The sequence below is a fragment of the Eucalyptus grandis genome, chromosome 9, assembly GCF_016545825.1.
Source record: "Eucalyptus grandis isolate ANBG69807.140 chromosome 9, ASM1654582v1, whole genome shotgun sequence".
Taxonomy (NCBI): Eukaryota; Viridiplantae; Streptophyta; class Magnoliopsida; order Myrtales; family Myrtaceae; genus Eucalyptus; species Eucalyptus grandis.
In genome coordinates, this window is record NC_052620.1 from 32,119,680 (window position 1) to 32,147,099 (window position 27,420).

The following is a 27,420-nucleotide window of genomic DNA, read 5'->3' on the forward strand; positions in this document are numbered from 1 at the left end:
TAGTTAATTCAGGTTAGTTAAATTAGTGAATTATGTGGTTAGGAATTGTAGTTAGTTAGTTTATTATGTGGCCTTGTAGTTAGAATGGTTAGGATAATTTAATTAGCCCAATAGGTGGTTAGATTAGCATTATTAGACCTAAGTATGTATGTATTGAATTAAATTGCATTTATTTAATTATTTTTGTAATTTATTTAGTTATTTGATATTTTCCGAAAATTATACCGAGATAGCGGGTGACCGGAATTTCGTGTTGATTACAAAGTGGTGTGCTTAGCTTATGCAATTGAGTGTTAATTTGTGCAAATTGAGTGGTGATTATGGTTTTGAGTATTTATTTCAAAATTATGAAATTTTGGTATTTAATTAGAAAATACCGGGCGTCGATTTTTTATGCCAAAAATGTTTTTAAGTACTATATAAAATAGTGGGATTTTTAAAGTGAAGGATATCGATTTTTAAAGTTCAAGCTGACCTTGTACCCACACATGATTATTTTATCGAGTGTTTTTAGTACGAAGAAAATAAGCCAAGTTAGTTATAAGTGCAGAGCACATTGCCTTTGGCTGTAATTGAATAATTAAGTGATGGTTTATAGATAGGGCTAGATGACTATTGAAAGTTGAGGTGACATGTGTTGTGTTGAGGGAACCCAATGGGTTGTGAGTCGGTAAAGAACTAAGTGCTACACCATAATGAAACCTCATATGAGCCACCTCTAGTACCTTGTACCGTTGCTTATTATAATCAAGGTTTAAGTGCTACATGGTGACTTGAGTCATATGAGAGCCACCTCTAGAAGCCTTGCAATATTATCATGCATAATCAAGAACTAAGTACTACACGATAGCGAGATTTCGTGTGAGTTACCTCTAGAACCTTGTATTAGTGCTTTTCGTGGCTAAGAACTAAGTGCTACATGACAGTGTGACTTCGTGGGAGCCACCTCTAGTACCTTGAGCTATTGCTTATGATAGTCGAAAACTAAGTTCTACACGATAGTGTGACTTTGTTGGAGTCACCTTTAGTATCTTGAGCTATTGTGGATCGTGGTTAGGGACTAAGTGCCACACGATATCGAAACTTCGTAGGAGGGGGCACCTCTAAAACCTTGAGCTTGGTAGTGAGTATTGAGTCGGAATGTGAAGTTGGAATATTGGTAGGGATATTGAGTTAGAATTAGGAATTGGAATATTGAGAGTGAATATCGAGTGTGGATTGAACCATCGATATGAGTTATCCGCGTATGATTATGAGATGAAATTGTGTGACATGGAATGTGACGTGTCATAATGATTTGACCTTATAATCGAGAGTCTTATGTTTGATTAGTTTGATAGTGAGATGTTCCAATTGATGAGTGCATTGATTATATGCATATGTCTTACGAACTATACTGATGTGCAAGAAAGAATTGAGGCGAGGTAAGTCTCATTGGTTGTGTGTGTAGGCTGCCTTTAAGTGTATTATTTCCTAATCGGGGTTTATGACGTGAACTCGCTGAGATTTATATCTCACCCCGTCGTGAGTTACCATTTTGAGGTCCTTAGTGTGAAGAACTCGGAGCTTGAGGCGAAAGGGTCAGGAGCATGGGTGGCTCATTAGTTCTGTTTGGAAATAAACCTCCTGTACATAGACCTTAGAGTTGGCATCTGTGTATAAACCGGATTGTTTATAAAAGTGTGTTTGATTTGAAATTGGTTGTCTTGCTTTTCTATCCCATGTCTATTGTTGTCAGGGGATTAATTAATTCGCTTCCACATGTGCATAACCGATTGGGTCGGTGACACGTTTTGGAAACATTGCAAATTTTATTGATCACCGAGGGATGTGCACGTGCTCGAGGTTTGGGGCGTGGCATTGATTCTTCTAAAAGTGCACGCCTTGTTCGTTCCGCTCATAACATTATAATTAGTTCGCATGGAATCCAGAGTCGATCAAACTAATTGTGAATTCTGACGCGACGAATTTTACTGACCTGGAAGACAGACGGGACGACTGATCCTTTCTCCTCCAATTTGCCCTTCTCCAAAATTGCAATCGCATCTTCAGGTAATTACAGGAAACAAACCATAAACCTGTCCTATTCTCTCACTTGAAAAATAAAGGGACATATTATTTGAACAGATTCACGTTGTGCATTATTCAAGACATTCTGGGACGCTCAGCACGCTCTGGAGGTTCACAAGCGAGTAGTAAGCTCCGGTTGGACCCTTAGCCAACAAGGAAGAGTGACTCCCCCTCTCCACCACTTTCCCTTTGTCTAGCACGGCAATCACATCGCACCTTTGTATGGTACTCAACCTATGTGCCACTACTAACGTGGTTCGTCCAACCATTAAGCGCTCCAACGCGTTCTGCACCACCTTCTCTGATTGGCTGTCAAGCGCACTAGTCGCCTCATCAAGCAACAACAGTGTCGGGTTTCGCAGTATGGCTCTTGCAATGGCGACTCTCTGCTTTTGTCCCCCCGAGAGCTGGACCCCTTTGTCCCCGCACCATGTGTTGTATCCATCCTTTAATGTCATAATGAAGTCGTGAGCATTTGCAGCCCGAGTAGCCTCAACGATTTCCGTTTCACTCATCTCGCGGGATATCCCATAGACAATGTTCTCTCTTATTGTGCCGGCGAATAGAGTTGGTTCCTGACTAACCAATGCTATGTGCTTCCGTAAGGCCCTGAGGTGGTATGACCTCAGATCTCGTCCATCGATTTTTACCGTACCTCTGATTGGATCGTAGAATCTTTCGATCAAGCAAATGAGGGTCGATTTTCCAGATCCGCTCTGTCCGACTAAGGCGGTCGATTTCCCCGCTTCGATTTTGAATGAGAAGTCCTTTAAGATGATGACATCCAGCCTTTCCGGGTATGCAAAATCTACCCTGCAAAACTCTACGTGGCCTGTAATTTTTTTTGGTCGGTAACCTTCCATGCCTTCAGGTTCTATTCTAGTCTGCCGGTCCAATATGGCAAACACGGACCCAACCGTGTCTGAGCCCTTGGCAAGGTCTGTGGTCATGCTTCCGGCGTCTGCAATCACTTTGCCTGTGCTGATCAAGATCATGAACGTCTCGAAGAGCGCTTTTGATGTGATTTGCCCTTGAGATATCAACTTGCCTCCGTACCAGAAATCTAAAGCCCAAACGCACTTCATGAAGAATTGCGAGGCAGCTAGTCCGATACCAGCATACCACGACTGCCGGATGCTCTCTCGTTCCGGGGCTTCCTGGGCTTTCTCAAGCATTTTGAGGATGCGCTCTTGGGAAGAGAACGAAGTGATGGTTCGGTGGTTGGAGACTGCGTCTGCTGCGAGCTTGCTACTTTCCTCTTGAGCCTTGATGGCCTTCTGAGACATGGTCTTTAGTAGCACTCGTCTCATGTAGAAGGAGACTATAATAAGGGGTTGCGCAGCTATCACTACGAGGGCGAGTCTCCAGGCGATGATCAGACCCATGGTGAACGCAATTATTATAGCCGAGCATGTCTGCACGATAAGAGCCATTCGGTCACCCACCAGAGATCTCACCTGCATAGAAATGTCGAAGCAGCATTAGTCATCAATACGAGGCCATTCCCCTTGATGTAATTGTCAATGCAGCGAGTTGAAGATAGAGAGGACTAGAATGAGTGAAGTGCGGCAAGGAACAGTACTTACCACATTGGCATCATTAGCGAGTCTAGAACAAACCGAACCGCTGGAGTTCTGATCTTGATCGAACCATCCGACTTCGAAAGTCAGGATTTTAGAGAGCATCTTCTCTCGGACCCTCTTAGTCAAGTACTCCCCCATAAAAGCGAAATTGTAATGCTGGATCACATTGACAGCGAGCGAGAACACAGCCAAACCCAGAAAGCAGAATGCATAAATCCTTACCTTTGCTTTTATCTCCTCGGGGTCTTTCAAAAAATAAACTGAGATCATCGAGCCCATGGCAAAAGCATACACCGGTTGAACTGCACCGTATAAGACGGCGCCGATGCACCCCAGGGTGGCTTGTTTCCACTCCGGCATGTTCAAAGCTATCAATCTTCGGAAAGATGGAATGGGGATCTTCTGATCATCCAAACTAACTGCTGCCATTGACCTCGCTGAGCTGGAGCGACTCACCTTAGATAGGCTAAGGCGGCTACTGGTACTATATCCATCCATGCTTAATATGGAAGATGTGATTTGGTTCTCGGGTTTCTCAACTTGATCTGTCGGTTTCTGTTTCTCTGATTTCTGAAGATTGACCAAGGAGGTGTAGAGGCCGTCTTCATTCTGGATGAGCTCTTCATGATTGCCAGTCTCTATCACTTGCCCATTCTGAATGACCGCGATATTATTGGCATGTCGTACAGTAGATAGCCGGTGAGCAATGATGATTGTTGTACGACCAATGGAAGCTCGATCGAGTGCGTCTTGGACGATTTTCTCCGATTCAGAATCTAACGCGCTCGTCGCTTCATCTAGGAGAAGGATTCTGGGTGCTTTAATAATTGCTCGCGCAATCGCTATTCTCTGCTTCTGCCCTCCTGACAATTGGATGCCTCTTTCCCCTACCTGCGGTGACAAACGTAAGCTCATGTACTTTCACGTGGTTTATGTAACACAATAATAGATAGATGCAAGATTCTCCCTATCAAAAACCTTTGGTACGTCGTTGGTATGGAACTGGAGTTAGCAGGCACTTAATGCATTGAGAATATATACAATTTGAGAAAAGAGAAGGATCGGACCTGCGTATTGTACCCCTGAGGCAACTGACTGATGAAGTTATGAGCATTGGAAGCCTTGGCAGCTTCGATCACCTCCTTCATCTCGGCATTCTCCTTTCCAAAGAGTATGTTCTCCTTTATGCTAGTCGCAAAGAGTGTCGGCTCTTGGCTCACTAGTCCCATTTGCGATCTAAGCCATTTAATTTGCAGCTTATTAATGGCGATCCCATCAAGGAGTATTTGTCCGCTAAGTGGGTCATAGAACCTCTGCAGGAGCGATATCACTGTGGATTTTCCGGAGCCGCTGCCACCAACTAAAGCTAGAGTCTTTCCTGATGGGATCGTGAGAGAGAAGTCCCTGAAGATGATGTTTTCAGGTCTCGATGGATATGCAAACTCGATGTGTCTAAATTTGAGGTTTCCTTCCAAATTTGGTATTGTCTCCCCCTCCATATTCTCTGGATCAATAGGGGGCACTCTCTTTATCACTTCCTCTATACGCTCGCCTGCGGAACACGCTTCCGAGAAGTACTTGAGGTTGGATAAAGCAGTACCCAATGCCCTAATATCACATAAGATAATACCAAACAAGTCAGGGTCAGTTGCTTCTAGGACAAGGCGATTTCCTGAATCTTAAAGCAGCTTAGGCACAGGACTACTTTTCAGGTTTCTTGAATGTATTATCAGCAAAAGTGCAAGTTAAAATCAAAACTTTAAAAGAAAGCTGGACGCCACTTACACTCCGCCAAAAGTAATGGCTGCGCCAACAACATAAACCGTTCCACCTTTATAGCCATGGTACATCACCATCCTACTTCCGTAATATGCCATGAAAGACCAAATGGCAAACACGATACTGTTGCTTCCGATCGCCAAGCCTTTGGCCAAGCCCTGCCTCAGCCCCAACTTCACGGAGCCTTCAAGAGCTTTAGAAAACTCAGAAAGTGTTTTGCTCTCACCAGCAAAGGCATATACTGTTCTGATGGAAGAAAGTGCCTGTTCTGCAATTGTGCCAGCCTTATTGTACTCTTCCCTTATCTTTCTTGCAATTGTTATAAGAGTCCTCCCATATATCATGCCCGGAATGATGAGAAACGTAACAAAGGGGAACCCAACTATGGCCAGTCTCCACAACATTACGAATGCCGCTATATAGCTCCCGACAAACAGCGATATGTTGACAAGAAAATTAGGGACCTATAGTTTCAATGTAGTCAAACTTAGCTAATACGCCGGGAATCAAAAATCATAAACGAACCATTAAAATGACAGAGAGATTAAGATTCTGAATGGGGGACCTTCTCGCTCAGGACGTCCTGAATCACGAGACTGTCGCTGGATACACTGGTGACGATATCGGACGTGCTCGTCACATGCATATCGAAGTAGGTCACGTCTTGCCTGAGCACAGCTCTCAAGTATCTGGCTCTCATTCTCGCCGCTTGCCTCTCACCAGTCCTGGTCCAACAGTACCCTTCTGAATATCATCATCATCACCAGCACGATCAGAAAATATTAGGCGAGTCCTACAAGTATTTCCAGCCGAAAACACTCACAAGAGTTTCTACATGGATGAAAGCAACCTCCTCCAAAATGGTGGGTACATAATAAAAAAAAAAATCCCAAACTTTGTCCAAGTTGACAAATTTACCCTAATTTTTTTTTTTTGACATAAAAAATTCCAAACTTTACTGACCATGACACATTTACCCCAAACTTTTTTTCATGATACAAAAAATCATAAACTTGTATTTGTGTAACATATTTACCCCAAACTATAGGGCATTTTTGTTTTTTACTTCTTTTTTTTATTCTCTTCCCTCTGCTAGCCATGAGAGAGGGAAGCCGGAATTAGGCGAGGGCATTGGGCGGCCCTCATCAGCGTCAGGCGAGGACGGTCCTTGCCAGATTTGGCGAGAGCACCCCTCACTCGACGCCAGGCGAGAACAGGCCTGGCGCTAGGCGAGCGCAGGCCCGATGCTAGCGTTAGGTGAGGGGTGCTATATTTGGTGAGGGCACCCCTCGCTCGATACAGGCGAGCGCAAGCCCGACACCTGGTGAGGGTCACCTCACCTAAGTCGGGCTTCCCTCCGTCATGGCCGGCGAAGGAAAGAGAGAAGAAGAAAAAAGGAAAAAGAAAAAAAGAAGAAGAAAAAGATGAAAATGCCATTGGCCATAAAGTTTGGGTAAATGTGTCACGGTTATTAAAGTTTGGGTCTTTTATGCCACAAAAAAGAGTTTAAGGTAAATTTATCACTTTAGGCAAAATTTGAGATTTTTTATGGGCTTTTTCCAAAAAAAAAAAAAAAAACCATAAGGGGAAACAAAAACAGCGTGACCCACCTAGAAAACAAGCAAACGACAATCCACAGGCGATGTACAAGAGAACCAGTGCATTCTGCAGAAATACAACCCAGAGTGAGGGAAACAGATATTCACTATTGCCTAGTTACGACCTCGACAGAGATGGTTGTGCGTACCTTGTTCATGCTGTGACGAAACGAAGCGGGATCCATAGAAGATGCAGAGCCGATGTTGTTCATGAGCTGACTAGTGACGAAGAGCACGAGGGGAGTGGAGAAGCCATCGGCGATGGTTCCGAAGAAGCCGAGACCCATCAAGCACTTGTCCACTCCATCTGCGTGCATGAATATGGAGCCTATTGACGACCACCCCTTCTTCTTCTCCTCCTTCATCTTCTTCTCCTCTGCTACATTGCTCTGTCTCTCATTTCCCATTTCTGTTCCCAAGTTTCCTTTCAGGAACAGCAACGTATAGCTTCTGAACTCTTACTTCCGTTGATCGAAACGTGGCTTTGCTTGTCACGTTTAAGAATGACAATGAAAAGATAAGATCGGAACCGAAGCTAAAGGGGCTGGTGGTGTCTCCTCTGGCCAAGAGCAACCTTTATATAGCCTACTCGTGGAGAGGGAAGATTGATTAAACTGTATCGGTTGGTATCCTAAGAGCTTAAAAAGTCAACTGATCTTGAGATTCGGGACAAAAGATGCCAACGTTGTCATTTTACGGAACTAAGTAGTTCTAGGTATAAAAAAATAAAATAAAATAAAAGTACTCAAAAAATCGTATAAGAAGTAAGCATTGCAAGAAAAAGCATAATCAATCAAATGATCCATGCTCAATCAGCGCGGTCCATACGCTAGAACTTAAAATGTATTTGGACCATCAAATAATACATGTATTACGCCGGCAAGATCATCTATCGCATTTAATAGAAGAAGTCAGATCTTCAAAGCACGTTTTTAAGGGAAATTGACGAGCGCCCTAAGAGTGATAATCGGCCAGATTAGAAGGAAAAATCACAGGTAACTTCTTTATTCTTAGTTTTATTGTAAGAAACAGATAAAAACAGTGTGAGCGCCAATATGATATCCCCGGTTTATTACTACTGGTATCCCAATCGGGCAATAAAAAATTGCGCGTACCCAGAAAATAAAAGCTACAGAATTGATGTAGTTGATTAATATATCATGGCAGGAGAAGTTGCGGGGTATTCGGGACAACCGCAGGTCAAGGAATGTAAGAGGTTTTTTTTTTTTGGTTTTTTCCATCAGTCGAAAGGGGATGTAAGAGTTTTTTTAAGTCGAAAGGCGTCACCAGTGACGCTTAATCGAGGCCCTTCCTTTTTTTTATTCCTCCAGCGTAAACGGCTTAATTTTTAATTCGCTTGATCACGCTGCACGCATGGAGCACGACTAAAATATTCTCCTCTTTTTACCTAATTTTTTTAAGGGATAAGTGTGCTCAAAATTTTAAAATCTATCACAAAAGTACAATTGAATTATAAAATTTTTAAAAAGTACAATTGAGTCCTAAAAACTTATTAAGTTAGTGCGATCAATTTCCTTTATTAATTCTGTCTAACTTAATAAATGAAAAATGCTAATGAGTTTTATGACTCGTGTGTATCAACTTGACAAATTTTAACACTTGACCGTACTTTTTAAAAGTTTTAGGATGCATTTCTTTCGTGAAAAACTCAATAATAAAGGAAATACTTTCCAAGAAAGTATTTTCTAAGAATACATTTTGTTTTCTTTTGGTGAAGCATAATTGAAAATGTTTTTGGTTGTTTGGATCCTATTAAAAAATGATTTCATGCACTATCGTAACCAAAAAAAATTCGAATTTTTAATTATTCCTGTTTTTTTTCTTTTTTTTTTTCTTTTTTCCTCCTTTCCTCTTTCTCCTCCTTCGCTCCTCTAATGTGCCATCCCTTTTGCTTCTTCTAGTGATTCGTCCTTGGCTGGCTTATGAGCTTGAGCCTCACCACTCGAGGCCGCGAGCTCGCCAACTCGTCGCCAGAGGCTAGGAACTCACTCGATCTAGCGAGACTCGAGCCTTGCCCCCGAAGGCCATGAAATCGCCCAATTTGGCGAGGCTTAAGGCTCATTAGCCTCGGGCAAGCTCAAGCCTCATTGTCGAAGGTCGTGAGCTCACTCGACAATTGGCAACAGGTGGTAAAGAAGCAAAAAGAAAAAGGAAGAAAAAAAAAGAAAATAAAAAAATGAATTTAGAAAATAAAAAAAATTAAAATTTGAATTTTTTAAAATATATATTTTTATAAGAATAATTGTTTGTAAACCAAGCATCAAATTTAAGCTTTGGTAGATTCGAAAAACATTTTCTAGTTCTTTCAAAGGAAAATATTTCCTAAATTTAAACTTTGCTAGGAAATCTTTTTTTGTTGATTAGGAAAACATTTTCCGTTGTCATTTTTCTGAGCAAACCAAATGTCGAAAAATGAGGAAAATGTTTTCTTTAAAAATGTATTTCGCAAAACAAACACACCTTTAGTACTAAATTGCACTTTTATGATAAATTTTAGGATTTAATTATACTTTTTAAAGGTCTTAGTATCCAATTGCGATAAGTTTTAAAACTTTCAATCTATTTATCTCTCTCTATCTTTTTTTTTTTTGCTTTCTTAGGAATAAGTTTAGGGGTATTGCTTAAAGGACGGGCTTACGATCCATGATCAGGCACGATCTCTCCCAAACCCATACCTCACGCAACATTGGGGTGTTCAAAAATTTTGTAATAAGGAATCGCCACTAAGCTAGAAACCAAATAAGGTGTAAGAGTGTATTTCACTTCTTACGCAATTAGAGAATTTAAAATCGGGAACTTGATTACATTGATTAAGTAATTAGTACAATTTCGGTACTTAATCTCGTTCATTTCAAGAAGATTCTTGTCAAGTAATTTGAATTGATTTTAGACCTATCCACTAATAAATGAGGTAATTATGCGGACATGCAATCATTGAAATAACAAGCAATAACCAAAGAAGACATTGAATAAATCGCAAGGAAAAGAAGCATTTAATAACTAAGAGTAATTAGGTGTCATTCCTAACTAAGCTAAAGAGAAGTCCTAGTCAATCAAGGTATCTTTCTTTAAGAGTAATTAGAACCCTATGGTAGAGCTCTAAAGACTTGTTCAATCGAGTACGGTTTTTATCAAGGATTTTCGTACATTTAAAGAAAAAATTACCCTAAAAAAAACTTCTTTAGTCAAGAGACCCGGCCTACTAAACTGACCCGAACCCTATCGGTGCGGGTTGGGCTAAAACCGGGCTGGCCTCAAAGCCCAATTAAAAAAAAGGAAGGGCCCACGCAGATTTTTTACAAAAGGGGCGGCCCGCAGCCCAATTAGATTCTAACCCACTTCACTGCGGTCCATACACACCAGCCCATCGACAGCCCCAGCAGACAAACCACAGCCCATTTTCTCTTTTCTTTCATTCTGTTTTCTATTCTTTTTTTTCTCTTTGCTTTTGCTTTTTGCTCTTCTTTTTTTCTTTTAATCCTATTTTATTCCTTCCTTCTCCACACATAGCCTCTTTTCGAAGGCCCCGGTTCTCTACAACATTTTCACCGAAGTTCACCCGAACCATATGCCTTCTTTGCCGATCATCTCCATCGTCGAGCCAAAACCGAACAAACCATGCCCACTTCCGCTAACACCTTATGCCATCCACGTTATGCCAACCACTACCTCATGGACACACCGCATCAAATGACAAGCTGATGTACAGAAGCAAGCGTAAATCAAAGAAAATCAACACGAGCTCAGTCAAATATCTTAACGAACACCTTAGGAACATCAACCGAAGAGAGGACACAGGATCAACCGAGACTCCAAATGCACCGAAATATTTAACGACTGATGCGCAAAACCAAAACACGGCATAGCACCACATGATGGGGTCAGGACTCGCACAAACCGACCCTCAACGAAGGGATCCGACAGAAACATTTTCATAAGCACTTGGCGTGCGCTACCAAAACGAGGGATTTCGAACTCGATGGGGATTCGGACATAGACCCAACTTCCTAACATGCATACTAGATCACAGTAGGTTTCACGGAGGACCGACGGGACCGAAAACAAAAAAGGCACTTACGCTCGAGGGGAAGACCTACCTGGTTCAGGGAAAGGCCGCGGCGGACGGGGGCTAGTGGACGGACCTCCCACGACGGCCGGCCACTTTCTCGAGCTCCATCTCTTCCTGGCTCACTCTCTCACACCCACTCAAGCTCTCTCCTTTGGACTCTCCCCCGAAGATCGCCTCTCTCTCTCGGTCTCTCTCCTTTTAACGGCTAGCAACCGGCATGCTTGGTTTCTGCCACCCCAGCTGTTGTTGTCGGTCTGCCCCTGACCAAGATCCTCTTGTTCGCGTACGTTCTTCTCTTTTCTGCAGAACGCATGAGGGAAAGAGAGGGAGAGGAAGAAGGCTAGGCTGGTCTTGGGGAAAATAATGGGGAAGTGGGCCGGCCCAGGTGAAGAGAAAGAAAAAGGACAGGGATTTGGGCCAACCAAGACCTCAAGCCCGGTTTCGCATCTCTTTTTTCTTTTTCTTCTTCTTCTTTTTTTTTTCTTTTAAAAATTTTAATAATTACCATTAATAATGTAAATATTCCTAATGCTAGTATGCGATGCAATTTAGTGAAAATTATTCACTTCACTCTCTCTTTTTTTAATTAATTAATTATTTATTTAAAAATCAATTTTTTATATACATAGTTTTCATAATTAATACTAGTGATGCTAATACTCCCAATATCTATATGTGATGCAATTTAATGAAAATAAATTTTTATTTAGGGGTTAAAAATTAATTTATAATTTTCTATGTGATAAAACCCTTAATAAAATGGTCAAAATTTAAGTGTCAACATGTGATATCTTTCATAAACCATATTCAAAGCAACCTTTACGTAAATCTTTCGTAACAAGGCTTAACAAATCATCCATAGATAATCGATTTAATGTATAATCAACAAATACTTTTCCATTTGAAATTGACAAAGTAGTAGTAAGTAATCGATCCATATTTTATGTAATGAAAATGTCATTTTGTAACACATAATACATCTAATTCATATTACCTAAAATATGATTTTACAAACTCGAAGAAGAGATAACATCACTTAATTGGGAAAGCTGAAACCAACCTATGAAAGTTACATGAGCCGACACACTCATATTTCTATCAATTAATCAAAAAAGGATATCAATATTTGAGAAATACATTACTCTAGCGAATGACTTGAATAAACTAGGCTTTTTTATTTTTATTTTTTATTGATAAGACTTCTATGTGTTAACAAAGAAATTCAATTATAACTAACATTCATCTCTGCCCGTTATGCGTATTGTCTATTACATGTAACTCCACACAAAACTTTAGAAATTTGTTCCGATTAAACTAAACTTCAGAATTAATTTTTGTCAAATTTTAAAACTCCACAACACCCTAAACAATCATTTTCCTATAAATCAGGAGCTTGACAACTCTTCAACCGAACCTCATGGTTCAAAATTTTGACATAACTTCAAATTTATATTAATTTTGAAAATTGCTCCGATAAGAACGGGCTTAAATACTTATCAAGCATTGTAATTCGGATTCCTCTTTGGAGGACGAGCCGTTATATATTCTTTTCTTTTGCAGCCGCTGTCTTCTTTCCTATTACGCTCACTTGCACTATCTATTGAGAAGAAAGAACAAATGGGTTGGGCTTGGGCTTTATAACGGGTTGTGATTATTGGCCGAATATTACAGAGCAGGTGAAAAACATTGTACTATAATGAAGCATTTTCTTCATGGAATTACAGTAACAAGAATAAACCTGTTCTCCTGTTCTCTCCTTTGAAGAGTTACAAAGAGCTATTATCTTACTCCTCGTGCCTTAACAACATTTCCCATGGTTTCTTTCCCCTGTTTTAAACACATTCACATCGTGCATTACTCGATGCATTCTGATATGCTCGACGCTCTCTGGAGGTTCACGAGCGAGTAGTACGCTCCAGCCGGACCCTTAGCCAACAAGGAAGAATGGCTCCCCTTCTCCACCACCTTCCCTCTGTCTAGCACAGCAATCATGTCGCACGCTTGTATGGTACTCAACCTATGCGCGATCATCAGTGTGGTTCGTCCAACCATTAAGCGCTCCAGAGCATCCTGCACCACCTCCTCCGACTGGCTGTCAAGCGCACTAGTCGCCTCATCGAGTAACAGCAGTGTCGGGTTTCGAAGTATAGCTCTAGCTATGGCGACTCTCTGCTTTTGCCCTCCGGAGAGCTGGACCCCTTTGTCCCCGCACCACGTGTGGTATCCGTCTTTAAATGCCATTATGAAGTCATGAGCGTTCGCAGCCCGGGCAGCCTCAACGACTTCCGTTTCACTCATCTCGAGTGATATTCCGTAGACAATATTCTCTCTGATCGTGCCGGCGAATAGAGTCGGTTCCTGACTGACCAATGCAATTTGCTTCCTTAAGGCCCTGAGGTGATATGATCTCACATCTCGTCCATCAATTTTTACCACGCCTCTGATTGGATCGTAGAATCTTTCGATCAAGCTAATGAGGGTCGATTTTCCAGATCCACTTTGTCCGACTAATGCGGTCGATTTCCCCACTTCGATATTGAATGAGAAGTCCTTTAAGATGATGACATCCGGCCTTTCCGGGTATGCGAAATCTACCCTGCAAAACTCTACAAGGCCTGTTATTTGTCTCGGTTGGTAACTTTCCATGTCCTCAGGTTCAATTCTGGTCTGCCGGTCCAATATGGTGAACACGGACCTGATCGTGTCTGAGCCCTTGGCAAGGTCTGTTGTTATGCTTCCAGCATCTGCAATCACTCGGCCTATGCTGATCAAGACCAAGAAAGTCTCGAAGAGCTCTTTTGATGTGATTTGCCCTTGCGAAATCAACTTGCCTCCGTACCAGAAATCTAAAGCCCAAGCGCACTTTGTAAAGAATTGCACGGTGGCTAGTGCAATACCAGCATACCACGATTGCCGGATGCTCTCTCGTTCCGGGGCTTCCTGGGTTTTCTTGAGCATATAGAGGATGCGCTCTTGGGAAGAAAAGGAAGTGATAGTTCGGTGGTTAGAGACTGCGTCCGCCGTGAACTTGCTGCTATCGTCTTGAGCCTTCCCGGCCTTCTCAGACATGGCCTTTAGTAGCGTTCGTCTCGTGAAGAAGCAGACTATAGTAAGGGGTTGCGAAGCTATTACTACGAGGGCGAGTCTCCACGCTATGATCAGACCCATGGTGAAGGCAATTATTATAGCTGAGCATGTCTGCACGATAAGAGCCATTTGGTCACCCACCAAAGATCTCACCTGCACAGAAGTGTCGAAGCAGCATTAGGCCATCCCGCTAGATGTAACTGTTAATATACCGCATTCGAGCTATTGAGGACTAGAATGAGCTAAGTGCGATAAAGAATTGTATTTACCACGTTGGCATCGTTAGCAAATCTAGAGCAAACTGAACCACTGGAGTTCTGATCTTGGTCGAACCATCCGACTTCGAAAGTTAGGATGTTAAGAGAGCATTTTCTCTCGGATCCTCTTAGTCAAGTACTCCCCCATGAAAGCGAAATTGTAATGTTGGCTCACATTAACTGAGAGCGAGAACACGGCCAAACCCAGAAAGCGGAATGCATAAATCCTTATCTTTGCTTTAATCTCCTCGTGGTCTTGCAAAAAATAAACCCAGACCATTGAGCCCATGGTGAAAGAACACGCTGGTTGAACTGCGCCGGATAAGATCGCGCTGATGCACCCTGTGATCACTTGTTTCCACTCCGGCATATTCAATGCTATCAATCTTCGGAAAGATGGAACCGGGATCTTTTGATCATCCAAAACGACCGCTGCCATGGACCTCGCTGAGCTGGAACGACTTGCCTTGGATAGGCTAGGGTGGCTACTAGCACTATTTCCATCCATGATTAATATGGAAGATGTGATTTGAATCTCGGGTTTCTTAACTTGATCTGTCGGTTTCTGTTTCTCTGATTTCTGAAGATTGACCAATGAGGTATAGAGGCCGTCTTCACTCTGGATTAGCTCTTCGTAATTGCCGGTCTCTATCACTTGCCCATTCCAAATGACGGCAATATTATAGGCATGTCGTATAGTAGATAGCCGGTGAGCAATGATGATCGTTGTGCGATCAATGGAAGCTCGATCGAGTGCTTCTTGGACGATTTTCTCTGATTCCGAGTCTAATGCACTCGTTGCTTCATCGAGGAGGAGGATCCTGGGTGCTTTAATGATTGCTCGTGCTATAGCTATTCTCTGCTTCTGCCCTCCTGACAATTGGATGCCCCTATCCCCTACCTGCTCAGACAATGCAACAAAATAGGTAGATGCAAGATAATTCCTATGGAAAACTTTTAGTTCGTCATCGGTACCGACTCAACTCAGCAGGCACTTAAGGCATAGAAACTACATACAACTAGGGAGAGAGAGAAGAGGGAAGGACCTGTGTATTGTACCCCTGAGGCAACTGGCTGATGAAGTTATGAGCATTCGAAGCCTTAGCAGCTTCAATTACCTCCTCCATCTTGGCATCCTCCTTGCTGAAGAGTATATTTTCCTTTATGCTAGTCGCAAAGAGTGTTGGCTCTTGGCTCACTAGTCCCATCTGCGATCTAAGCCATTTAATTTGCAGCTTACTAATGGCAATCCCATCGAGGAGTATCTCTCCACTGAGAGGGTTGTAGAACCTCTGCAGGAGCCATATCACTGTGGATTTTCCCGAGCCACTGCCACCAACCAGAGCTAGAGTCTTTCCTGATGGGATCGTGAGAGAGAAGTCTCTGAATATGATGTTTTCAGGTCTTGATGGATATGCAAACTCGACGTGTTTAAATTCAATGTTTCCTTCCAAATTCTGTATGGTGTTCCCCTCCATGTTCTCCGGATCAATCACGGGCACTCTCTTCATCACCTCTGATATACGCTCACCTGCCGAAGATGCTTCTGAGAAGTACTTGAGGTTGGATAAAGCAGAACCCAATGCCCTTAAATCATACAAGATAAGACCAAACAAGTCAGTATCGATTGCTTCTAAAACACGGCAAGAATGCGAGTAAAATTCGGAAGTGTAAAAGAAAGCGCACACCAGTTACATTCCGCCAAAAGTAATGGAAGTGCCGACAGCATAAACCGTTCCGCCTTTATAACCATGGTACATGACCATCCTACTACCATAATATGCCATGAAAGACCAAATGGCAAACACAATACTGTTGCTTCCAATCGCCAATCCTTTCGCCAGGCCCTGCCTCAGCCCCAGCTTCACCGATCCTTCAAGAGCTTTAGAAAACTCGGAAAGCGTTTTGCTCTCACCGACAAAGGCATAAACCGTTCTGATGGAAGAAACCGCTTGTTCTGCTATCGTTCCAGCCTTATTATACTCTTCCCTTTTCTTTCTTGCAATTATTATTAGAGTCCTCCCACATATCATGCCCGGGATTATGAGGAGCAGAGCAAAGGGGAACCCAACTATTGCCAGTCTCCACAACATCAGGAATGCCACTATGTAGCTCCCCACGAACAGCGACGCATTGACAAGAAAATTAGGGACCTACAATTTCAGTTTAGAAACTTTTGGCTATTATATATAAAAGACGACATAACAGAGATTCAGCTTCTGAATTACGGACCTTCTCACTTAGGACGTCCTGAATCACGAGACTATCACTGGATACACTGGTGACAACCTCGGACGTGCTCATCACATGCATGTCGAAGTAGGTCACGTCTTGCCTGAGCACAGCTCTCAAGTATCTGGCTCTCATTCTTTGGGCTTGCCTCTCACCAGTCCTGGTCCAACAATACCCTTCTGAATACGATCATCATCACCATCACAGTTAGAACAAGTCCGACAAAATCTCAACTTCAATTTCCAATTCCTTGCGTAGATAAAACAAAAATACCCAAAAAGGGAACGCGAGAAACGGTTTGACGCACCTAGAAAACAAGCAAATAACAATCCACAGGCCATGCACAAGAGAACCAGTGCATTCTGCAGAAACACAATCCAGAGTGAGGGAAAGAGATCCATATTTCCTTGCTACGAGCTCGGATAGAGATGGTTGTGTACCTTGTTAATCTTGTGACGAAACATCTCAGGATCCAGAGAAGAAGCAAAGCCAATGTCGTTCATGAGCCGGCTGGTGACATAGAGCAAGAGGGGCGTAGAGAAGCCATCAGCGACCGCTCCAAAGAAGCCAAGACCCACCAAGCACTTGTCCACTCCATCTGCGTGCATGAATATGGAGCCTATGGACGACCACCACTTCTTCTCCTCCTCCTCCTCCTCAGCCACATTGCTCTGTCTCTCATTTCCCATTTTTGTTTCCCAAGTTTCTTCCAGGAACAACCAACGTAAAGATTCTCAACTCTTCTGTTGATTAATTGAATGACTTTAAATGTTGCTTTGCCTGTTGCTTCTTCCTAGAATGACGGTGAACGATGAGATCAGAACCGAAGCTAAAGGGGTTGGCGGTGTCTGTTCTTGGCCAAAAGCAACCATTATTTATGATCTGCTCGTGGAGATGGAAGATTGATTGACTGTATTAATGCATGTCCGCGCAGATTCATAATTCAACTGGTCTTATGGCCCATGCCGGTAGTTGGAATGATCGCCAAATATGAGGCTTGGAACAAAAGAATTAGATTTCTCATTATCTTGAAGAAAAAAAATCGGATCTACGCTCCAGAGAGGAGTCCACTCCAGACCTTACCAAGAAATGGGATCGCATTATCTTGAAGAAAAAAATTAAATAAACTTAAATTGATGAATCACTGGACAGAATTGGCGACAAAACTGAAAATCCAGTGTGAACATGGATTTTACTTTTGTGGCATCTAAAGTAGATCCACCAATCTATTATTATAAAATTAACTTGGTTCAGTAAAATCAATTCCGATAGATAACTAATTTTACTGATAATGAAGACAAACAGGAGGACTAATCGTGCTACAGGTCGCAGACGATGCGTTACATTTAGAGAACAAAAATATGCAAGTATCAAGCTCTATACTTCAGATGATTACTATAAAAATTGGCCCATTAAACCCAACTCATTTCTCTTTGAAGCCAAAGCCCAAACCCAACCATTTGTCTATCTCCTTTGTTAGCTAGAGCAAGTGGCTGTAAGAGGGAGAGAGAGAGAGAGAGAGAGACAGGGGAAACAGAGGGAAAAAGCTTCCGTGAAGAAGGAAAAGAAGAAAGGAAGAAGAGAGTACACGCATTCACGATCTGGACTCCACAACAAGCCGAATCAATTGCGAATTCCAACGCCGAGTAAGTATTCAAGCTGATTATTCATTTATTTAAAGTAATCTTGAAAGTTGAGGCATAAATTTGGAATTATATATATTTTGAACTAAAAATTTTGAATGAGGAGTTTTTGAGCTACGATTTTTGTGGAAATGGTAGTCTAGGCACTGTGGTCCTTTGGGGTTTGACGAAATTTGATTTTGAAGTACAGTTTGGTTGCAACAAATTTCAAAAATTTCGCATTTGAGTTATGTATAGCGGACAATTTGCATAGCAGGGAAAGATGGACGTTTTCTATGAGTTTCTTTGATAGCGCATAAGTGTTGTTTTATCTACAAATAAGCATAGTTTAGTCGAATCGTTAGTTAGAGTAGCATATTACTTAGTTTGGGTATCGTTTCCCATTAACTGATAGGAATACAAGTGGGTTAACTCAAGTAACCACTATAGGTTAATTTTCGACTTTCCCACGTGAGTGGTGTTATCTTATCTAAGAATTTTTTATCTTATGGTTTGAAATAATAAAGATTTAATATATTATGAGTTATGAATACGTATTTTTGTTGCATAAAATTGGGATCAAGCATTTACTGCAATTTGGCAGTTGTATATAGTATGAGAACTATTTGATGGAAATATATATTTTGTTATATTGTGTTCAAGGAACAAAGTTGAGAAAAATTGTATGTATTGGGTTTGCAAAACCATTTAACAAAAAGCTCGACTTTGAGTATAGTTTATAGAATGTAATACACACACACACACACACACACACACACACACACACACACACACACATATATATATATATATATATATATATCGGTTTATGAAAGATTTTATATGTATTTGATTTAATCTAATTTGTAAAACCGGTTTATAAGATGAGTTTAAAATGATTTGAGAAATGTTTTACGAAAAGTATTTCTAGCAGATGATTTGAGTTACGAAAGGTCATGTGATTAATTTGTGAGATGTATTTTGATATATGCAATTGTTTATGAATTGGATTTATAGTATTGGAGGATGACGGTTGAGTGTTTAATATCGCCGTTGAGGTAGCTAGTATAAGCACCTAGAGGGGGTGAATAGGTGCACAAATAAATTCTCGAGATACGGAAGCAATTCTAGGCAGTCGATAGAAAGAAAAATACGATCAAAGTAAAGTAAATGATAAGGAAGAGAGAAATGAACACAAGATTTATAGTGGTTCGGCTTATTTCAAGTCTACGTCCACTCTTCCGCACCGACAGCCCACCGGGCTGGATTTCACTATAAACAAAAGAGAAGTTACAAAGACAGCTTTTCCTTGATTCTACAGTGTAGATTTTCTACCACACTTCCTCAAGGTTTCTCACGAATATAGACTCTATTTTGTTTACACGATTTTGCTCAACAAATGAATTGACTAAGAACAAGGAGTTTCAGACTTTTGAATTATTCTATCGTGCACATTCTCGAACAACTGGAACGACTTCCTTATATACTCCTTCATGCCATCATACCCGTTGGCACTTACCAAAGGAATTCCTCCAATCTACCCGTTGGACGGAATCAATTAGGAAGATCATTCGAGCTATTAAAGGAACATGTCGATAGCCCATCAATTAGGGGTGTGCAATGGGAACCGCCCGAACCGAGAACCAGCCGGACCGGACCGAACCGGCCGGTTTTGGGCGGTTCCCACGGTTGGCGGTCCGGTTCCCGGTTCCTAATCTTGGAATGTGTGGACGGTCGGTCCGGCTCCCGGTTCTAAGGTGGGAACCGGACCGAACCGAACCGACCGGACCGAAACAAATTTTTTTATATATAATTTATATACATAGAATTAATAAAATATATAAACATGATAACTTATTGCAACTAAAATTGCAATTTGAGGTAGCACATCTTATGTGGCCAAGAGACCATTAAAACTATTTTTATTACTCTTTTATTTATAGAAAAAAATCTCCTTGTTAGTTTTTGTTGGAAATATGATTTGTTTTTTTATTCTAATTATCTAAATACGGTTAATTGATTCTATGAATCCATGAGATTGATATTAGGACAATAGTATAGGAAACAACATATTTTGTATATTCTTTCCTATCGTACTCTTTTCTTGTATTATTAATAGGTGTGTAATACATGTACAAACACAGCAATACACAATACAGAAAATTCCTCCAATTCCTTCTCAGTTTTTTTCAATTTTCTTTCTCATTTTCTATCGCTTCATCTTCTACTTGATGTGGGACTAAGGTTCCAAGAGACCCACAAGGCACTTCAAGCCTCCAAGAGTCCCACATTAACTAAACATTTAAAGAGCAGAGATTGTCTATAAAATCTAAGCCATGCATAACTTTTAGCCAAATTATTCACGGCTTTCATGGTTAAAGTTATGTGAAACACACGAAGTGTGAATCACATTTGAATATTTTGCACGTGGAAACATGTGTGATTAGTTTTGTTGAATTGCTCGAGAACCGAATTGGATTGATTGGTCCGGAGCGCGGCACTCTTTTAGTGCAAAAAGTAGAGCCGATTTTGTTGGACCGGACCGACCGGGACCGAACCGATGGTCGGTCCGGTTCCCGGTCCTAAGACCAAACGGTCCGGTCCACGGTTTGCAATTTTGGGAACCGGTGCTCCCGGTCCGGTTCCCGGTTCCAAGGTGGAACCGGACCGAACCGGGAACCGATCACCCCTACCATCAATCATGTTCGCCCATACAATCAGGATCTCGGTTTCCATAAGTAGAACCTTCCAAGTATACTTTGCCAATCATCGGATCCTTAATCTTCGAATCAATTATGATCAAATAAAGAATTCCGTTATGTCATATCCAGCCAAGAGATCTTCTCCGCGATAAGGCCACATCCTTAATGAAACATCAAGTTCTGGATAGCCTTTCTTCAACGGATTAGAAACTGTCAATGAGGATAGACTTTGAGTCTTGAGTCTAGCTGTCCGGAGGTCTTCAGACTTTAAATAGCAGAGTCTGCAAGCCTTCAGACTAGACTGATGGAAACGTTTTGTCAACTTCAAAACACTTCAAGAGGATTTCTCCAACAATCTCCCCTTTTTTATGGTGACAAAACTTTCATGCAGATTTGGAAAACTTTGACCTGCAAAACATTTCTCAAACACGTATGCATATCTTATAGATAAATGGCTAAATGAATAACACTAGAATCTGCAACTACGTAAAATAGGTTAGTCCAAGTATGCAATAAAGCCATCCATAATATATCAATAGTAGTTAATAATAAGCAGTCAAGTCCAAATTCCAAATTTAGTCCATATCCACACACACACAAGTCAAGTCAAAACAAACCAAAAGTTCGACAAATTTAAGTTCAAAGTTTTTCAAGTCTCGCAACTCTCCCCCTTTTTGTCAGCATAAAAAAGTTTGAGATGAAAATGAAGTCAAGGATTCTTGGGAACACGGACAAGCTGATAATCTCCCATCGATTGAACGATGCCTTCCAGCCTTTTAAAGTCTTCATTCAGTTGAGCAACATCCTCTCCCTTAGCATTAGCCTGAATCTGAAGAGAAAGGGCTTGGATTTGATCATTTAATGAACCTGAAGAGACTTGTCTTGCATTCTGCAAGTTCCGAACTTCACATCCCAATGCATATATCTGACCTTGCATCTCCAAGAGAATATCCATCACTCTGCGAAAGTCTGCTGAATTTTCGGTCTGATGGAGTAAATGCAGATGATGGTAGATCAGCATAATCACGCAGATTTGGCGAAGAAACCTCATGACCTTCCTCAGGAAACTGAGAGGCAAAAACCTCCTCTCGGATCTGCTGGGGATCGACCGACTCCTCACTGCTGGTGGATTTGAGGATATTCCTCTTTTCTCTTGGTCTCCCCCTGTGTTCATGCCTTCAGGTGGAGAGTGCTCCTCACGTTCTCCTTCTTCTTGATCTCTTTTCTCTTCTTCTTCTTTTTCAACTCTCTCTTGCTTAGCATCTCTTTCTTCTTCTTCTTCTCTTTCCTTCGATTCTTTTTCCTCTACCCCTTTCTCTGCTCTTTCTTCTGTCTGATGTTTTGACTCTTTCTCTGGAACAGATCGATTGAGATTCTTCAAAGCCATTGCAGAGATAGTGATGTTATCCTCATCATCTTCATCCTCAACGAGGAGAGCTCTTCTTCTCTTAGATGGAGCATCCATGGGCTCCTTCCCTTTCCTTTTTCCTGCAGAAGAGAATTGATGAGATTTGACTGGAGTCTTCTCCTTAAATTCTCCAATGCCTTGCTTAGTTCCTTCAGACGCATCTTGGTCACCATTTTCAGTCCTACCACCATATGATCGCATGATCGAGCACAAAGAATTTGCGGAGGCTGAATATTCAGATGTCTGAATAACTTCGTCACAAGACCTGGATAAGGAAGTTGTCATATGTCCTTCATCACAGCTCTATACATATGGAACATAACAGTGTGAGGAAGTGAAAACCTTTTCCCAGTGATGATGGCATACATTAGCTTTGCCTCTGAACTTGAGACATCGATCTTGGAAGTTGATTTCGGTCCGAGGCAATTGATTACAATTTTGTGCAGCAAGATGTTAAATGCACTCATCATTGAATAGAAAATCTTTCCCTCTGTTTTCCTGTCCTTAACAAGTTCCGAGTAGTACGAGCAATAGAAACTTTGATCCGTTGATACCTTCCTCTCTCAACTCCTAACACATCTCGCAAAGATATCCATATCCACAACATAGTCTTGATCTTTGACACTGAAGGAGAATCTATTCGCATCTAAGAAACTAAGATTTAAATAGAAATATACAGTTAGTTGAGGATAGGCTTCTGTGGAGTCAGAGCAGAATTTCTCAAGTTGAAGATGATCGAATTTTTCCCTCAAGTTCACATTTACAGCATCCAGAAAGTCAAAATCCACACTCCTAAGGTTTATCACCCCACGCTTCAGCAATTCTGAGTATAGATTCTTCTGTTCCTTCGATCTAAACAACTCTCCCCTTTTTCCTCGATTTTCTGCCGCAACTCCCATTTTTGGTTGAAATTCGCTGTATAATTTGTCATCATCATTTCCATCCACCGGATTAAATCCCCAATCACGAGGGTCACTTGGGATATTCACAAGGGTTTCTTTTGCCACCCCCTTACGAGCAATTCCCAAACTTTCCATTTTTCGCAAAAAGATATATTCATTTCCATATCCTTTGTCCTTAAGAAAATCATCAACATAGTTCAATGGAGTACTAGTCCCTTTTAAAGCACGATACAACTTATAAATAAAAGAGGGCGTTTGAACTCTTACAAGGTCTGCATCTTCAATGATTTCTTCATTTTGATGAAGATCAACATCTTGAGGACTAGATGGAGGAGAATGGCATTGCTGAGAATGTTGTGGGCTCTGCTGCTGATTCGGAGACACTTCTTCTTCAGTGAGATCGAAGTGCGTAGGCCCCTCACTCATTCGCCGTGGTCCCCTACTTGCGATCCTCGAAGACTTTCTTGAGGACGACATATTTCTTAGTCTTTGAAAGATTCATTGCTTGACTTTCCCAAGAAAGATGACAACTTTTTCGAAGATTAAATAAGAGAGGAAAACAGGAATGGAAGATTGGTGCTTTTTAGGGTTTTGGAGTTAAGCGAGGAGAAACCGACTGTATATAAGACAGTCGAAATGAGAGGATACTAAACGTCGTAATGGAAAGTGAAAAGATGCATTTTAAAAAATAACTGCCTTTTTCGAAAAATAGTCACTTCAAAATAACTTCTTTTTCTAAAGGAAACGATGCAATAATTTTGTCAATTAAAGATATCGATTGAGATAACAATAATCAACACGGTTGATGAACGTACCTTTTCAAAATGAGATTAAAGAGAGAGAATAACTTACAGTCAAAGTCTTGCAGTCAAAGTCTTATTTGTCTGAGTCTGAGAGTCTCTAGACTTTAACTTCTTCAAACTTCAAAATGTTGAGTCTTGAACGGATAATTTCAAATTGATTTTTCTCCAAAGGCTTTGTAAATATATCCGCCAGTTGGTTTTTTGAGTCAACAAACTTAATCGTAATTTCTCCATTTTGAACATGATCTCTAATGAAGTGATGTCGAATCTCTATATGCTTTGCTCTTGAGTGAAAAATTGGATTTTTGGTGAGATTGATTGCGCTGGTGTTGTCACATTTAATCTCCGTGCATGAATCTTCAATTCCAAAGTCTCTTAGCTGTTGTTTTATCCACAAAATTTGTGAACAACAACTTCCAAGAGCTACATATTCTGCTTTTGCTGTAAAGAGAGCTACTGTACTTTGCTTTCTTGAAAACCAAGACACTGTCCTGCTTCCAAGTAGTTGACAGGTACATGAGGTGCTCTTTCTATCAACTCTGCATCCGGCTAAGTCTACGTCTGAGTACCCAAGAAGAGTAAAGTCTCCCTTTTAGGATACCGAGACCGAAGCTTGAAGTTGATGCAATATATTTGATAATACGATTTGCAGCATTTAAATGTGATTCTTTAGGGTCTCGCTTGAAATCTAGCACAAATGCAAACACTAAACAAAATATCAGGTCTAGAAGCGTAAGATAAAAAAGTGAACCGATGATACTCCCGTATAACTTTTGGTCGACTTTCTTTCCTCCTTCATCTTTATCTATCTTCACGGAGCTTGACATTGGTATATCAGCCTTTTTGCAATTGTCCAGTCCAAACTTCTTCACAATATCATTAGCATATTTTTCTTGATGAATAAAAGTTCATTCCTTCAATTGTTTTACTTGAAGTCCAAGAAAGAAGGTTAACTCACCCATCATGCTCATTTCAAATTCATCATGCATAGTCTTAGAGAATTTCTTGCACAAACTTTCATTAGAGGATCCAAAAATAATATCATCGACATATATTTGAACAAGTAGAAAACTCTTGCTTTCTTTTTTAATGAAAAGAGTAGTGTCTAATTTACCTTTAACAAATCCATTTTCAATTAAAAACTTACTCGATGTCAGTCGTACCAAGCTCGAGGAGCTTGTTTCAAGCCGTATAAAGCCTTTTTTGAGTCTCGAATACCGAGTCCGGTTTCCTTGGGTCTTCAAACCCGTGTGGTTGTTCCACATAGACTTCCTCTTGGATGAATCCATTTAGAAGGCACTTTTGACATCCATTTGGAATAACCTGAAATTCTTATAACAAGCAAAAGCAAGTAATAATCGAATTGCTTCTAACCTTGCTATTGGTGCGTAAGTCTCGTCATAGTCTATCCCTTCTTCTTGTGTGTATCCCTTGGCCACGAGTCTTGCCTTGTTTCTTATGACTTTTCCTTTCTCGTTCATCTTGTTCCTGAAAACCCATTTAGCTCCAATAACGTAGACTTACCTTTCGGTTTAGGAGTCAATTCCCATACATCATTAATACTTGAATTGCTCGAGCTCTTCTTGCATAGCTTCAATCCGTTTTCATCGATAAAGCTTCTTCTATGCTTTTGGGTTCTATTTCGAAATAAGAGCCACAAAGACTAGACTCTTCGCGCCTTTTGGATCTTGTGCGAATTCCTTCATTGATGTCGCCAATAATAAGATCTTTGGGATGATTGGACTTATGTTTCCAGTTTGCTGATTAATTTGTCGATTGATGGTCACTTCCTTCACTTGAATCTTCAACGGTCACTTGTTGTCGGTCCTTCAAAGTCTCGAGCTATTTTAGACTTTGTAGAGTCTAGAGCAGATTCAGATTCTTCAAGATGAGTCTGAATGGATTCATTTTGCATAGAATCTTGGAATTTAACATTCATTGATTCTTCCACTGTTTGAGTCTTCTTGTTGTAGACTCTGTACGCTTTGCTTGTGGTTGAATATCCAAGGAAGATGCCTTCATCGACTTTTCTTCAAACTTACCAACTCGATCATTTGCATTTTTCAGTATAAAACATTTGCATCCAAATACATGAAAATATGAAACAATAGGCTTCTTTTCTTTGAATAGTTCATAGGGGTTTTTTTTCCATAATAGGCCTTAGAAAAACTCTATTTATAATGTAACATGCTGTAGAAACTGCTTCAGCCCAAAAACGTGAAGAGATGTTACTTTCAATTAAAAGAGTTCTAGCAATTTCTTGAAGAGATATATTCTTTCTTTCCACAACTCCATTTTGCTCTGGAGTATATGGAGAGGAGAATACATGCTGGAAACCATATTCATCACGAATTTTGTAAAATCATGATTTTCAAATTCACCTCCATAATCTGTTCTTATACTTGAGATAACATACCATTTTTCATTTTGAACCTTTTAGCAAACTTTTCAAAGTAAGAGAAAGTTTCAGACTTACTTGCTAAGAAATATACCCAAGTAAATCGTGAGTAATCATCCACAATTACTAGGCAGTATTTCTTACCTCCAATGCTTTGTGTTCTGGTTGGTCCAAATAGATCCATATGCAGAAGCTGCAGTACACGGTTAGTGGAAACTTGATTTATTGGTTTAAAGGAATTTCTTACCTGTTTTCCCAATATACATGGTGTACATAGATCGGACTTTTGATACGATAAATTGGGTAGACCACGAACAAACTTCTTTGCTGAGATTTTGGCTATTTGCTTCATATTGACGTGCCCAAGCTTTACGTGCCATAAGTTTGCTTCGTCTTGGATTGAGATTAGACATTGTGATTCATCTGGTTTTACATCCAAGAGGTAGATATTTCCATGTCTTCGACCCATGAATGACTGAGTAGAATCTTTACTAATTCTAGAACATATTCCCTCTTGAAAGTTGATTTTGAAACCAGTATCACATAGCTGACTAATACTGAGCAAATTGTAATTGAGCCCTTCCACTAAGGAAACATTGCTGATTTTGAGATTTCCAATCTTTACAGTTCCAAATCCCACAATTTTTCCTTTGCTATTTCCTTCAAAAGAGACTTTTCCACCATTTACTCGAACAAGTTTTATGAAGTAATTTGAGTCTCCTGTCATGTGTCTTGAGCATCCATTATCCATATACCATTTTACCTTTTTCTTGATAGTGACCTGCATTTAAAAAAGAAACTCAAACCTTCTTTGGTACCCATATTTTCTTGGGTCCATTGGTGTTAGTATGGTATGCGGTTTTTGCCCATACCTTTTAACAGTTTCCAA

General features: G+C 40.7%; 2 protein-coding genes across 3 annotated transcripts; both read right to left on the minus strand.

Annotated features, from left to right (window-relative positions):
• Nucleotides 1-2,068: 2,068 nt before the first annotated feature.
• On the minus strand, nucleotides 2,069-7,565 carry LOC104419318 (ABC transporter B family member 15). Of its 2 annotated transcripts, XM_010030949.3 has the most exons (7): nucleotides 7,180-7,565; nucleotides 7,043-7,097; nucleotides 5,998-6,176; nucleotides 5,439-5,896; nucleotides 4,721-5,261; nucleotides 3,657-4,544; nucleotides 2,069-3,527 (listed from the first exon to the last, which is right to left on the minus strand). In XM_010030949.3, exons 1-7 carry the CDS (start codon nucleotides 7,435-7,437, stop codon nucleotides 2,142-2,144), a joined length of 3,765 nt encoding a protein of 1,254 aa, XP_010029251.2. In that variant the 5' UTR covers nucleotides 7,438-7,565; the 3' UTR covers nucleotides 2,069-2,141. The 2 variants fall into 2 exon arrangements, with proteins under 2 accessions (XP_010029251.2, XP_039157210.1); XM_039301276.1 differs by lacking the exon at nucleotides 7,043-7,097 and having other exon boundaries at nucleotides 7,180-7,291.
• A 5,355-nt stretch (nucleotides 7,566-12,920) lies between these two features.
• LOC104430550 (ABC transporter B family member 15-like) lies at nucleotides 12,921-17,385 on the minus strand. The gene is given in 8 exon segments (XM_039301282.1): nucleotides 12,921-14,360; nucleotides 14,477-14,566; nucleotides 14,568-15,365; nucleotides 15,511-16,051; nucleotides 16,160-16,617; nucleotides 16,697-16,875; nucleotides 17,004-17,058; nucleotides 17,137-17,385. Coding segments are annotated over 8 exon segments (3,756 nt in total). The 3' UTR covers nucleotides 12,921-12,974.
• Between the last annotated feature and the right edge of the window lie 10,035 nt (nucleotides 17,386-27,420).